At 50.8% G+C, this 14,462-nt stretch overlaps 7 protein-coding genes across 7 annotated transcripts; 3 read left to right on the top strand and 4 right to left on the bottom strand.

The window, feature by feature from the left end:
* Positions 1 to 793: 793 nt before the first annotated feature.
* CC77DRAFT_1067667 (hypothetical protein) lies at positions 794 to 2,362 on the top strand (the record flags this gene model as incomplete). Its single annotated transcript, XM_018529021.1, has 2 exons — positions 794 to 1,951; positions 2,015 to 2,362. 2 exons carry the CDS (start codon positions 794 to 796, stop codon positions 2,360 to 2,362), a joined length of 1,506 nt encoding a protein of 501 aa, XP_018379151.1.
* Positions 2,363 to 2,887: 525 nt separating this feature from the next.
* Positions 2,888 to 3,503, bottom strand: CC77DRAFT_950417 (hypothetical protein; the record flags this gene model as incomplete). The annotated part of the gene is made up of 3 exons (XM_018535318.1): positions 2,888 to 3,140; positions 3,248 to 3,393; positions 3,453 to 3,503. The coding sequence occupies 3 exons, from the start codon at positions 3,501 to 3,503 to the stop codon at positions 2,888 to 2,890; spliced, it is 450 nt and encodes a 149-aa protein (XP_018379150.1).
* Positions 3,504 to 4,118: 615 nt separating this feature from the next.
* On the bottom strand, positions 4,119 to 5,663 carry CC77DRAFT_1014638 (hypothetical protein; the record flags this gene model as incomplete). Its single annotated transcript, XM_018523911.1, has 1 exon — positions 4,119 to 5,663. The coding sequence occupies one exon, from the start codon at positions 5,661 to 5,663 to the stop codon at positions 4,119 to 4,121; it is 1,545 nt and encodes a 514-aa protein (XP_018379149.1).
* A 278-nt stretch (positions 5,664 to 5,941) lies between these two features.
* CC77DRAFT_1014637 (hypothetical protein) lies at positions 5,942 to 7,702 on the top strand (the record flags this gene model as incomplete). Its single annotated transcript, XM_018523910.1, has 1 exon — positions 5,942 to 7,702. The coding sequence occupies one exon, from the start codon at positions 5,942 to 5,944 to the stop codon at positions 7,700 to 7,702; it is 1,761 nt and encodes a 586-aa protein (XP_018379148.1).
* Positions 7,703 to 8,483: 781 nt separating this feature from the next.
* On the bottom strand, positions 8,484 to 10,503 carry CC77DRAFT_1014636 (hypothetical protein; the record flags this gene model as incomplete). The annotated part of the gene is made up of 2 exons (XM_018523909.1): positions 8,484 to 10,435; positions 10,482 to 10,503. The coding sequence occupies 2 exons, from the start codon at positions 10,501 to 10,503 to the stop codon at positions 8,484 to 8,486; spliced, it is 1,974 nt and encodes a 657-aa protein (XP_018379147.1).
* A 652-nt stretch (positions 10,504 to 11,155) lies between these two features.
* Positions 11,156 to 12,463, top strand: CC77DRAFT_1014635 (hypothetical protein; the record flags this gene model as incomplete). The annotated part of the gene is made up of 1 exon (XM_018523908.1): positions 11,156 to 12,463. One exon carries the CDS (start codon positions 11,156 to 11,158, stop codon positions 12,461 to 12,463), a length of 1,308 nt encoding a protein of 435 aa, XP_018379146.1.
* Positions 12,464 to 13,853: 1,390 nt separating this feature from the next.
* CC77DRAFT_950457 (PEBP-like protein) lies at positions 13,854 to 14,447 on the bottom strand (the record flags this gene model as incomplete). Its single annotated transcript, XM_018535322.1, has 1 exon — positions 13,854 to 14,447. The coding sequence occupies one exon, from the start codon at positions 14,445 to 14,447 to the stop codon at positions 13,854 to 13,856; it is 594 nt and encodes a 197-aa protein (XP_018379145.1).
* Positions 14,448 to 14,462: the final 15 nt, after the last annotated feature.

Here is a 14,462-nt window from a genome sequence, read left to right as displayed (position 1 = left end):
GTCCAAACTTATGACTCCAGTACTAGTCGTGACAGATGTGACTGCACCTCTTTCTAACCGGATGCAAAGTCCACCATATGGTCACACGTATAAAGCATTTCCTCTTCACATTTAGTGAACAATGACTGCTCCGTTCGCCCTCTTGTTCGCTTCCACTTCCGGTTCTAGCCCCATCCTGCCTGTGAGTGTTTTGATAACCCTAGAGTCTACTCTCTTCTCTTCACATATCTTGTCGGGCAAGTCGCATATAGCTCGTTGGTGGCGGTACCGTTCCATATTTTCATCTCTTTGCGCTTGTCTTCCACATACAGTCCTGTTTCTTCTAGTGTTCAGTATCCTTTGTCAAAGCCTAGGATTGTGGAACATCCTAGTGAATCGGGAGTGAAATCCAATTACGTATGACTGAGTCTCCGACAACTCCCTCAATACGAGCTCATTATCGTTTGCATTGCCGGATTGATACTCTTCACCACCTTCGGAGCCTGGCATTGAGACCGTCCGCGTCATAACCCAAGTTCTACCCCGCCGTAGTCCGAGCGTAAAGCACATACGTCTATCAGATTGATAGAGTCAATACCTGACTGCTCCGATTCCTCTCCACAGCTCCTCGACAGACATAAGGGTCCAAGCGGCAAGTGACCGAGACTTTCAGCCGACTCTCAAAGCCTTTATCGCGACCAATTCTCCAAGGTAATCCACACCACTTCTTAACTTTCCCTCCAACTTCTTCAGAACACTGCGATCAACATCTGAGCTGGCTCATTCTCCGCAAGGACAAGGAGACTAAACCAAGATGACTGATCAACCAACATCGCCATCTAAGCAAGGCTCACCACGTGGCGCTATGGATCCTCCAGCGACACCGGGTGCAGGTCGAAGCGCCAAGGATTCGACCTCAATACTCATACCTTCACCCGCACCCGCACCCGCACCCGCTCCTTCGACGCCAGGCCGAAGTGACCGCACACTCCTTCGGAGTACACCACGCGCTTCCAACAGCCCTTTTCCGACCCGTGCGCCCCGCACACCAGGAGGTTCATCATTGACGCTTTGTACCGTTGACGAGTCAAAGTATAGTAAGGTGACTGTACACACAGCCAAGTGTACCGAATGCGACAAGCGCAACATGGATACCATGCGACGCTGTCCAGGCTGCACATTCCAAGTTTGCCAGCCATGTTACGAAAAACGCTTGAAGCAGGATAAAGGCCTTCTTCATGGCAATATGGCGACTCCAAGTGCGGCTGGAGGAGGTCTCTCCGCCAGTGGCGGGAGCAGGGCCGTGAGAAAGAAGCCACTGCCGAGCACAGAAGAGATAGGCGACAAGATCGAGAATGAGGAAGGTCCCAGTCATATGAAGATTGAGACTACCCCAGCTATGCCTAAGTCGTCGGCAAAGAAGCGTGCGATCAAGAAGAAGGCGCCTCTGGATGAGACTGAGGAGTCTTCCGAGGACGAATTTGAGCCAGACGACACTTCCCCAACACCCAGCAAGCGCCGCCGTACTGGTCGCCGTCGATCTGAACTCACGTTTGCCGAGAGTGCTCTTGCTACCGCTCTCCGAACACCACCAGCTACACGTGCAACTAGAAAGTCACTCCCAGCTCCTACACACCGAGCTCCATCATTCCCAGCCTCTGACCCTGGTAACGCAGGAACCTCGGTTGGTTATGGGCCAAGCGGATTCCTAAGCAGCGACTTCATGGGTGACAAGGATCTCTACAATGCTGGCATCAAGCCATACAAGGATCAGCCATTGTTAGCTCGCCGGGAGCCTGTCAATTCCAACCCGGCTAACAGGATTCCTGATATCATCAAGCGGGGTGGGAAGCCAAGGCCGAGTAACCAGACGTACCACAACATCCAGAAAAGTCTCAGAGCGAAACTACAGCAGAACCAAGTACACGAGACAGACCAAGATGAAATTGTAGCTCACACGGCTGGGCAAAGCGTAAGTCAAGACTTTTTTTTTTTTTTAATAGTCAACGATGATGGAAAAGCTGACAAGATGAAGAAGGCTGAACAGAATGCAGACCCGCAGACTGTTGCAGCCTTTGTGGAGAAGGAGGCAGCTAGGTACCAGAACGAGACCATGGACGAAGACGAGAACGAGGCCATCCTTAGCGCAATGAAGAGTGCGGCGCTGGTGTGGAGCAAACAAACGTACAAGAAGCTGGACTCGGATACGCAGCTCGCAGTGCAACCGGGCCTGAAGCTACGTCTTGACCTCATCGACAAGATGTTTCGGGAAGAGCTGGCGAGGTTGATGGGCGAGCATGCTGACCGCATCATATCGGAATTGGGCATCAGTGTCGAGAAGCCTGTGGCAGTTCCACCAGGTCAGCTGTTCAAGCCTGCCTAGGACGAGCGAGGTTGTTGTACCGATCCCGAGCGATGATGTAATTCGTCCCTTTATGGTTTCTCTGCATGGTTAGACTTGTCAGTGATAGATGGGTTTTTCGGGACTTGTACCACCCTATACAAAAGGGCAAGTCGGTATTGATTGGATATGGAGAGCTTGTCAGTTGCCTAGGATAGCAAGTCATTGCCGTAGGAGCAAGTATTCAGAATCCATTTGCATCAGCATTAGTATTGATGCATAACATGATTGGTGTGGCGCGACATTCCTGAACAGAGTCTTACCAAACAAAGGACAAAAAAGGTCCGAGAAGATTCCATAATGAGACAGACATGATTATGCTAGTACTAAGAAAGACGTAAGAAGAGGCTTCATGTCAAGATAGAAAGACAACAGAAAGGAAAGATTATGGGTATCCGTGTTGGCGCTCATGCAATGCAGAACAATATGAAAAGGTGCAGAGAGCCTCAGCCCAGGCTAGGGGTCCAGAAGGTGGAACCGACTACAGGTCCTGCGGTATGGGCGTCTCTATCTCTGACCGAAATGGATCGTCAGCTGTCCCTTAGCTGGCTTGATCTCGTCGAGCTCATCCTCGCCCTGGTTGCCGACAGCGTTCTCCAGCCAAGTTGTCTCGTCATCTTCGTTGTCACCAGCGGAGGATGGGCGCTCTGTTCGTATCGACTTGAAGCGTTCGTTGAAGAGATGGGCGTACTCGTCGTTCTTGGAGGGCTGTTGGGTGACTTCCGGGAGGGCGCTTGGTTGAGAGACGGGGATCAGTTGCCTGTAACAGATGAGCGTCATGTCCTTATTAAGATGGAGGAAAGTGCGATGGCTGGAAAGGAGGGCTATGAAGAAGGAGCGGCGGAGGACGAGGAAGGCAGGACTCACTCGTTCGTCTCAGCACAAATACGCTCCAGGTTCTCTCGCTGACGGCGAAGCTCCTCTGGGTCGGGCTGGGGCGCGTTGTGGGTGCTACTGGCGGTACCATAGTTGGGCTGGTAAGGGTCTCCGAGCAAGTGCGAGCTATCTGAGTGCTGCAAGAAAGTGTCAGCGATATGCATTGAGCGACAGCAAACAGCATGACAGGACTCACGTCTGCCTCGGAAGTCTTTCGCCCTCCTAAACACGACGAGCAGATGCCCATTGTTTGCGCGTGACGTAGTTGGTGGGTGCGATGGAATGCGAGCTGGCGTAGGAGCGAGAGTCTATGGTCTATATCGGCGCGATGGTGGAAAGGCGAGCAACTACCCAAAGCATGCTGTGTAGCCTGTGGAGAGGAAGCTGGCGCTCTTGCTGTGGTTGACGAGCGATGCTTGCTTGAATTGTGATGATCGACACCGGCAATCTCCGATATCTTGGCAGACAGCCCTGGCTGGAGGACGAGCCGCATCGCTACCTTTCTTTCACGTGTCTACTAACGAGCCTCATTAATCACCACGGACCTTCGTGTCATACTTAGCCTGTATCTACGGTGAGACCATAAACTGGCATTATATCACGGTGACGCGTCAGAACAGCCGTTTCCTGTATAGTGCGGGTATGATTCAGTACGCAAAGACAGACATAATGCGGCGAGTACTGGCTTGCGATCTTGTTGTAATGATATTTTGGTATTCGCTAAAGTCGGCAACACAAAAGACGATTGCTTTTGAGGCTATCTCATAGAACCGTCTTGCGTGAACGTCATGAAGTACTGTCTTCGATGAACTCTAAAAACTACTGTCTTCTCATCCTGTCCTTTGAATACTTCTAAACACAATTATTCAAGGATCTCCCCTTGTTCAGATCCACTGCTCTCCCCGCTTTCTACCCTGAACAGGTTGTGCTGTTCGTTGTGCACCGACGCATTGTACACACCTGCATCGATGTCACGTGTCGATCCTATTGCACTAGCTACACCACCCTTCGCGCTTGCGTCAACAACGTGAGCTTGGCGAATGTCCGCTTGCGGATCCGATTGAGCTTCGTCTCGAGCAGTTGCTCCCGGCGCTTTAGGAGCTTGGGTTGCACGGTGACTTGAGGTATTTGGAGTTGCCGGAGGTTGGCCAACTTTGTTTGTAGCTCGATTCGGACCTGGCATTGGCGACGAATTCTTACTCTCTTGATTTCCCGGAACCGAGCGCACAGCAGGAGGTGGAAGGAACTCTTTTGACGGCGCTTGAAGCTGTGGTCTAGCTCTTGCTTGTTGCGGTCGAGCTTGCGCTTGTGGACTATCGACGCGTGATTGTGTGCTTGCTGAATTCAGTGGATGGCTGTCAGCGTAAGCTGCAAGTCGTTCTGCCCAATCTCCCACCAAACAGTCATTCGCACTCTGTAATGTCCTCAGTGCATCAATGTCCAAGCCAATATCCTTCGGGATCGAGTCTGGGCTTGCATTCAGTGACAAAGGTCCTGCCGTGAGAAAGTTCATCAGGCATACTAATCGGTAGTAACTGTCGAAGCCAAGTCGTCCCCAGTGCTTATGGATCCGTGGTATAGGAACCTTTACCAACTCACTAACGAGGATATGGGTCGTGGGATAAAGGCGTTCAGATCCAACCACTGGTACCACTTGAAGCTGGTCATGTGGACTGTCATTCCCAGCAGGTCCGGCTAGATCACCCTGAGTGGCTACCCCCATATACTTTGGATAGTCCGACTCTGGAATCCGATGCATGCCTCTTAAGCCGCGACTACTCGCGCTGCGACCCAGCCAGCCAATGCCATAGCCAGGCTCCACTTTGAAAAGGATGAAGGGAACATCTTTCTTGATGTATAGTCTGCCTTCGGAGGACAGTGTAAACCTCGCTCCAATCTCCGCTTGATTGTCGTAAGAGAAGTCGCTATGTCGAACGGACACAACATCGACAGGGCCATATCTTCCTGTCACGTCTTGCAGAACTTCTGGTTTCATGAAGTATTCTGGCCCACAGTTGAAACTCTTCCCTTGGTTATGATCTGTGATAGTGTAGCCCACATTGTAATGCCTGTATGGTGATCTTGCTGGGCGCCAACGGTCAGAAGCGCCACGTCGTCCTCGTTGTGTTTCCTGCTCGCGACGAGGTTCAGGATTAGGGCGTCTACGACGATGTTCGGGACTTAGAGATCTGCTATAAGATCGATCGCGGGATCTTCTACGATACCCTTGAACTTCATCTCGGCGGGGCGATTGCCGAGGTGAAGACGATCGACCTCGATGGCTAGACTCTCCTGGTTCATTGTAGTCGAGGAAACCATATGGTGATCCAGATTCGGTGTCAGCGTGCCGGGTATGCGGACGATGATCATCTGAAGGCTGGTCTACTGATTGGCGTCGATGAGGCATGATCAGATCTTCGCCCTCTATGCGTCAAGTTGTGGTTGAGAAAGATTCACCGCGGTTGAGTGTTCGTGTCGATGGGGTCATAAAAACTGCAGTTGTGGGAAGAACACTGCTGAGGTACATACAGGCCTTACAATTACATCGATCCGAGTGAATGACGGGGGTCATTGCATCTGACTCCCGGTATATCGAGGCTCATACTTCGTGAATTGGATGATGAACGTAGCCTAATCCCGTGATTTCGCTGACAGTTGTAGGACAGGACAAAACCGTATGTGTGAATGAACCTCGTGAAAGAATTCGGCTGTCTTTGTTGTAATGACACTGGGTTCCTTAAAGCGGATGAATGTGGGGTTTTCACTTCCTTTGTTCAGGTCTATATCATCATTCTCCTCATCGTCGTTAAAACTCCTTTATCCAAGCTTACGTCTCACCGAAATCCGTCATCATTCCATCTTGTACTGCCTGACATGGAGCATCACCACCTTTTCTATTCTGATTACGAGCCTGACTATCATTCCAACCAACTAGACAGTATCTATCGTCGATGGACGGTAGAAGGAAAAGACAAATTGGTATGTACCAATGGATCAGCGAGACTCATAGACGTTCCTGAGGATCAGGGGACTGTTGCCGCGGTGTTGCTATCCGAACCACTGGCTGGAAAGATACAGAAAGCTTTGTGTATCGCTCACTCGTATTGGACTTCCCCTGAGAAAATTGCTGCTGAAGAGAAGACCCGTTTCGAGAATGAAGCAAAGACGCAGTCCTGGAAGGATGAGCTAGAGTATCAGATAAAGTCTACAAAGAAGAAGATGAGGAGAACAGGGGGGGCGACACGTGAGCAAAGAGTCGAGCTTGTAAAGCTTCTTGAAGAACGCATGAAATGTCAGAAAACGCAAGAATGGAACCAACGCCAGCGTCAGACGCACGAAGATACAGTGAAGTTGGCCAAAGAGAGATGGAGCAACGCCTGGTTTGCAGTACAGCAGGAACTCGATCGTCTATGGGTGCTCGCAGGGAGAGTCAACGAATCCCGGCATGGGCAGACATACGCGCGAAGTGCCTCAGTCTCCATAGACGGAGAATTGCAGTGCCACTCCACATCTCGAAGTCCAAGACGTCGGAACTGTGATCAAAATCAGAGGCTAGAAGCCAGATCACGTAGTGCAAACCATCGTTCACATGCGCATGGACGAGGCTGTACGCGATCTCATCACTCTGCGTCTCGCCCTCGTTCGAGAAGTCAGAACAGTAGGGTCAGAGATCGTAGGCGCGAGCCTAGCGCACATGTACATCGACAGGCGCGATCAAGCCGGCGGGATCGTGGGCGATCGCGTTCTCGCTCTCAGTCCTTCTCAAGGTGGAGCGACGACCGCCGGTACAGAGACATGACCGTCTGGCCAGCTCGCTCGGCTGCTTCCGGTGCGGAATTGAATCGTTTGGCGGATTCCATGTGCGATACTAGCAAGATTCTCCAAGGGTTTCTGGATGTTACAAAACCGGCGCAATACTTGCCCATAACGGGCGGCAATCGAGACGAAGATGTTGAGGTCGTCAGTTTTGGAGTTGCGCCATCAGCTAGTATTGCAGATTGTATTGGGCAGTTGGATAGCGCAGTGACTATCGACGATAGTGGGGCGAGTACAGCAGGCAAAGCTTTCCCGGATATCGCACCAATCTCACAACAGGCTCAAGAGTTCCAGGACGGCCTTCGAAAACTGGCGTTACAGTATGACAGCGGGAATACGCAACCCCAACAATTTCCTGAAGCTCATAGTTGTCATCCTAATGGCAGCAAGCGGAAGCGAATTGACCGAACCCTAAGTGAAAGGAAGTTACAGAAAATGTCACCCTGGATAGCCAGCGATAGTCGAACGTCAACTCTCGAACATACGGCTGTCGGGTGCGTACAGGGAGAATCGGGTATGCAACGCGTTGCAGGACAGACGCCGGGATCTAGTAGACTGTCCATTCGCGACTTCTTTAAGCCTGGCTGCGGAACTGGTGAGAGCTTAAACATGTCAACCCTAGATAGATGACCGAATGCGATAAGGATTATAGTTTTCGGATGAGTCGTAGCCACTGATGTGATCGAAAGTGGTTCTTACAAAAAGTTAACATGTGTTGCGATGGTGTTACTGCTAAAACGAGATTCTATTGGAGACTCGCAATGAAGACTAATAGTCGTTAGTGATGTCACGACGCGTACTTAGCGTGTTTTGCATGTCGCTTTCGGATTAGCTCAAGATGCGTCCACTCGACACTTCACTCTTCTTTGTCTGTTGACGGCTAGCATACCGTCGCGCTCGAAGCCCACGAGTCTTGTGCATGGCACTACCTGTCGCAAGCGAATTCACGATACTGATGCACGCGCTGCACGGTCAGCCAGCACGCTTGAATCACAAGTGCACCATGTAAAGAGAGACGAAAGAGTATGGGACTACAAGCTCTCAGTGTTATGGACAATACGGATTTCAAGCCAAGATTGGATACAACAAAGCCTACGGTATTACTGTAGCCAGACCGTCTAAGAGCCATCAGCTTACGTCACGACCGTCCTTTATTTCCCACACCGATACCTTAATACACTCGCTACGCCCGACCGAACGATACTCCTTCACATCATGAAAAGCTCAGCGATTCCCACCGCGATTCCCAAGAGGAATCTCTAGTCGTCTCAGGAATGGAATACGCATGGGCTCCATTCTCACCTACAGGGACCGAACACACCCTATATTGCTCGTCGATTGAATACAGAATGGCTACATAACTAGAGGCTAAATGATGTGCGGAGCGAACAAGAGGTTTGTCTGCGCCCAATTAACGACGACGACCACCGCGTCCTCTGCCGCCACCCGGCCTGCGTTCTCCTGGACCACGATTGGTCTCATGGTAGTCACCTTGTCCACGACCGCGGTTGCGATCGCGGTTGCTCGGCTGACAATTCGCGTTATAATTGAGCAGGCGATCGCCATCGTGGTCATCATACTTGACGGCATTGGCTTCGACCAACCCGTACGCGTTCAACGTAGGTTTATTGATGTAATTATCAAGACGCAAGTCAGGAGGCTGTTCGAATCGACGTGTCGGCGAACGCTGATGTCGAGATTGAGATCGGTCGTAGTCTTCTGACCGGTGGTTAGTCTCGTCACGTGTTTCTGGTCGTCCACGCCTTTCAAGGGTTTCGGAGCGATGTTGAGGAGGCGGTGACCTTCTTCGAGAATAGTCTCGAAATCGACCGTTCTGACGATCGCGCGGTGATCGACTTCTCGACCGACCACGTTGCCGATCAGGATCCTGACCATACGTAGAACGAGCAGAAAACCTCCTTCCAGCACTATTGTTCCGATCGCGTTCGAACCGCACCTCAGTTGCGCCGCGAGGACCCCTAGGAACGCGGGGAGTAGCGGTGAGGTCTTTATACACAGGGGCATGCCCTGCAGGCGGTGGAATGTATGGGGAGAGAGGTAACATCTTGTCTGCTGTGGGAAAGAAATCTCGCCTTACTCGTTTTGGTACGCTGGGTGGGGATCTAGGCGTCCTGATGTCTGCTATTCCGCGCTGCACTGCGGTCACGTTGACCCCCGTTGGGGCTTCAGGCATGACTGCAATCCCGAAGTAAAAGGCGTTGCGAATCCATTCAACGCTATTGTGACTTTCGTCTTCGAGTCTGCCCGCATATTTGAAACCGTCGGTGGGGATGACTTCTTGACTTACAAGCACATTGAAGTTACAATGGTCCTTCAAGTCCTGTACTGGCCAGTCTCTCGCATTTGTCGGATCCATGAAGATATTTCCATGGGGGCTGTCTTTGGCTTCGATATATCTCGGCCAATTCCTACGGTCAGATCGCAGCAATCGTGCAAACTGCCATCGATCCCTGCGATTTGTCTTACTCAAATCACTGTCCCCAGTAGTTCGGCCCCAGGTGCATAGTAGCACATTCGGGAGGACCTTCAGGACTAAGATAAGTCTCCAGCCTGAAAGCATGAGTCCACGAGCAGTTAACCCACATTTATCGCCCAACTGCTGTTTGGGATTCGTCGCATACTCGGAAGTGCGGAACCAGAACATGTCTCCGGAACTGAAGACATGATCCAAGCGACCTTGTATCGGGTTGGGGACCTGAGTCGACCATTTAGACATTATCATTGTGTTTAATCCTTCGTACTGGGGGTAAAATACTGCTGCAAGATGAGGTATTTCAAGACCGAGATTTCCGCGCTGTATGCTGCCACTGTTGGAAGCCATCCATGAAGCGAAATCTTGCATCATGGCCAAGAACTGAAGTTGACCATCGTATGTGTTTGGGTCGATACTGAGAATGGGCAGTCGGCGTAATCTTGCGTACTCTGCGAGCAACTCCTGTCCCTTGTTGGGGGATATGTCAGTAACGACTGCAGATTGCAGCTGTTGTGGGACAGAGGGGCGATGCGTTGTGTCCTCAAGGCCATCACGAGCAGGGCTACGCTCTTCTCGTGGAGATGGTGGAGATTGCGAGCAATTTACAGCTGTGTGACTTCCCTCTTGGTCATCGACAACCGACACGCGCTCTTGTTGAGAGGAGTGTGGCTCAGGCAAATGATCTTTTCCTTGAGGGGTTGTAGCATCTGGCAGATTGGAAAGAGCCGGATTTGTCGGTTCCCTTGTCGAGGTATCTGAGTCGCTGTTCTCTGCTTGTTCGCGCTGAAGTGGCAAGGGGTCGTCGTTGGGGAGCGACGCAAAACGCCTCTTGGGAGTTTCTTGTGATCGGCGTGAATGCTCTTCCTCTACTACAATTAGCAAAGTGTATAAATTAGTGGAGATACCAGGTGCTACCTTCGTCACGATGGCCAGTCATTGTTGGTAAACTGGTATTAGCGAGTCGTCCCTATGATAAAGCGGTTGAGATCGCGTTAAATGCCCAATCAAGGAAGTGGTTGTGTAGTGGCGTTACTAGAGGTAGGCTGAAAGAGAGCAGAAGTGTATGTAATGCAAGGTCGAAGTGCAGTAACACACAACAGGTCCGTCGGCAGCAAGAACCCTAGGCTTCCACAGAAGACCAATTCACCATAGTCATGGGCTTCCTACCATGGCACTCGATTGACCAAGGGAGAATTATGATACGAGTAAGTGAATGGTGTATGATTTTTTAGTGGTTGTATCTGTCAGTCTGATGGTATGCATACGATGTACATCAGCATTCATCACAAACCTGATGATCTCCATATGCTTCGAGCGTGTTCAGATCTACTCAACAAGCCTCAAACAGCTTCATGGGCTCCAATGTCTCATATGAAAAGGGCAAATCTGATGTTGTTCCCAGTAAAGTCTTTCATGAGAGCAAGCTGGGTATAGCGTACTTGATATCATAAACGCCGTCTTTGTCTTTGTTATACAAAGCGACACTGATGTCAAAGGGTCATGCTGGCTTGATCATTCCACTTAAAGTCACAGATAGTTCGCGCAACTGCTCGTAAAAAGAGGAAACTCTCTTCCACCAAGTAAAAGTCATGTACGATAATGCAGAACTAGATTCGACTTTCTCGGAAAGAGCCCGTGAAACATGGGTCGTTCGAACTGCCAGTAGCTCAGCTACGGGCGGTCTGCAGCCGCGCCTTGCAAACTCACGAGATGGCGGAAGCAAAACTTCTGTCCTTGTACTGACAGAGGAGCTCGAGGGTAAGATCCAGACAGCCCTCGCTATAGGATGTGGTTACAGATCTGCACTACAAGATGCTCAGAAATGGAGGCGCCGGAAGCTTATGCAGCAAGCTGACATCGCCGGGACTCTTGAATCATTCAAACACCGCTTGAGTGTCAAACGTTCGGAGATCATATTGAACAAAGAACCAACCGTGTCGCAGAAGAAGACATTGGAGACCTTATCCCAGAACGTCGAGCGGCTTAAGGCTAGTCAAGCTATTCTCGAAGAAAACTTAACAACAGGTGAACGAAACCTTGTGCATGGTCTCAACAGATGGCGTAAGGCTTGGGCAGACGTCGATAAGATATTAGTCAAAGTTTGGCGAGATGCAGGGCGATTGGTGCCAAATGACGATTCTGAAGGAGACGATGAAAACCCAACGAGAGATAGTGGTTCGAAAGACAAAGAAAGACGCAAGAGGGCTCATCCTAGTAATAATGATATAAAGGATATACTGTCAGCTATGCCGGAGTTGGACTCTGGTCGACAGAAAAGGGCAGAAAGGCAACGACGCGAGGTCTTGAGCTGGAGACACAGCGTCGAAAGCAGTTCGCAAGCAAGTATGGTTGATGCGCAAAGCCCTGGAAACCGTCAATCAACAAAGCGTGCAAACCTTCATGATAGCCGGCGATCCAGACGGCGTCACCAAAGCAGAGGGAGTGATATCATTCAAGACCACCTCGGATATCTAGCACCAAGCACTCGTGATCAGCAGAGTGTACCGCAGCCATGCAGTTCCAGAGAACATCACGCCGACTATAACAATCTTCCGGCTCATGAGAGCCACCCGATTAATCGTCACAACGACAAGCAGCCATCTCCAATCATATCTCAACATTCGAGCATGCTCCCACCACCATCAATGGAAAGCAGGCATAGTCCTGCGCCCTCGGTAGGCATGCAAAATGGGACAGTTAGACATGATGCTCACCAAGAACGACGTCGAGACGGCCGATCTCGTAGTCCAAGACGCGATCGACTTCCCTCACGAGATACACTAAGATATCGCGATCGCGAATCACACGAAAAAAAGCCGAGTGGGGCTCGCGATGAGAGTCTTCGAGCCAGGGAAAGGAGTTGTCGACCGGAAGAAGATAGAGGGCGCTGTATGTAATGTAGTTGTAAAGAGCGTTACCGTTTACTATATATTGGAGCATTATGTCGCGAAACAGTGTCTTCTGTAGTATCTATAGGAAATGGGATTTCAATCGTTCGTTGTTGAATTCTCTTGTCGAAAGAGGGAGAACGTTCATATCTTAAGACATGATATGGTTTATAGGAGTAAGGTGTGTTGTATTGAGATGTGACTAAGAAGAGGGCAACTCCTCCTCACTGGTATGTCGTGATATATCATCAAGCTTTCTAATGAATCACAACCATCGATGCATGTGCAGTCGATCAAGCTTACCATCAACATCTTCTACCTCTATCAGAGACAGCTCAATCTGATTGGTCACGACGCGTGCCACTTCCCTCAAGGTGCTTCCCGTCCGCGCTCGGTGTGGGGCTTGGTGTGTTATGGCTGAGATTGAAGGTCTGATTCAGCTCTTGTGCGTTGAAGTTTGAGAGATTAAGAGCAGTCCCACTATGCTGCTTCTGTGCGTTCTGCGCCATTGTCGAACGCTGGTTGATAACATAACCGGACTGGCGGTTTGTATCAGCACGCGAACTGCGTCTCACTCGATCTACACTAGTAGTGTTGACCTTCTTGCCCTTGGAACGTATATCCTTCTGCGATTCATGCATTGATAGTACTGGTGCTTGCTAACGCGGATGTTATGCAGTAGGTGAAGCTGTTTGAGGTGAAATCGCGGGATCCCAATTGTTTGCGGACACAACGGGAGGCAATGCTACCGGAGATTGGGTCGTGTCTGTGTGATCAGAGGCTGAGTAGGTGGAGCTGAAGACGCTTGACTCTCGAAGAGGCCTCTCAGACCCATGAAGTGAGGGATGGGCATCCAGCTTGCTGTACAGATGATCTCGCCTTTGTTTGTCGTTTGGGAGGGGCATGTGATAACGAGGAGCGCGCTTTGCTGACTGAAGGCCACGCTGCACGGCGGTCAGATCCATGCCTAACGGACTAGCAATAATATTCTCACTCGAGCTGTGTGCGTTTGCCTTGATCCCAAGGAAGAGGTCGCGGCTATGGTTTTGGAGTCGTCCTGCAGGAACCATGCTCCGGGTAGGCTTGTGCGGCTCTGCGTCTACTGCACAGAAGTGTGTATTTTCGTTAACAGCCTGGCCCCTACGACGCGTTTCCGGATCGAACTCCAAAGAGTGGTGAGGTGTGCCATTCCCAGTAGCTCTCCCATTCCGTATTCGGCCTTTGTCAGGGTCATGAAGACGTGCGTGCATCCAAAGATCGTCTTGGTTCAGGTTCGATACTCCCATGAAGCAAGTGAAGTTACCACTGCAAGTTTCGCTGATAAGGACATGTAAAAATAGAGTTGTATGTGGGATATCTATCGAAAGAGAATATTTCCTAGTTGAATAGTCAGAATTTCCTATAATTCGTCTTTCTCTCCCTTCCACCCATCACCAACTCCTCTCATCCACTGCACTCCAACCAACTTCAACCCCTTCTTAGCCGCCAATTCCTCTGCTCTGAAGCTTCTCCTCTCTACAAATTCCTCTCCTCCAACATCTGCCTTCTCCAAGCTCTCGCCCGCGCTCTCTTCAAAGAGGAGGAACAGATACCGATGCGGCCCGCTCTCGTCCTTCGGGCCAGGTGCCAAGTATTGCGTCAGCGTCTTTCCTCTCGTGGTGATGTCGTCTGGAGACGTTGTCGCTGATGGAGAAGGGATAGCGGCGACGACCCAGTGGCGCCAGTACCCAAACTTCGGGTCATCTGGGGTCGGCGCATCTGGGTCGATCATCATGAATGTGTAGGTCGCGGCGGAAGATGTTGGCGGCGAAGAGATGGAGATAATAGGTTGCTCCTTGACCTGGCTCACGCGGGCGAGGCTTCCATGTTCAGGAGCCAGTCCGGAGGAGAACTTGACGCTGAGGTCCAGGGCGGGGGTGAAGGACTCTGGAATAATAGCGGAAGGGAGGAGCTTGGCGCTCTTCAGCGAGTCGATGAGCGCATTGGCGGACATGTTGATGTGCGTAAC

Source organism: Alternaria alternata (genome assembly GCF_001642055.1).
Source record: "Alternaria alternata strain SRC1lrK2f unplaced genomic scaffold CC77scaffold_39, whole genome shotgun sequence".
Classification (NCBI taxonomy): domain Eukaryota; kingdom Fungi; phylum Ascomycota; class Dothideomycetes; order Pleosporales; family Pleosporaceae; genus Alternaria; species Alternaria alternata.
Note: the sequence above shows the minus strand (reverse complement) of the source record. Positions and strands in the feature narration are given on the sequence as shown.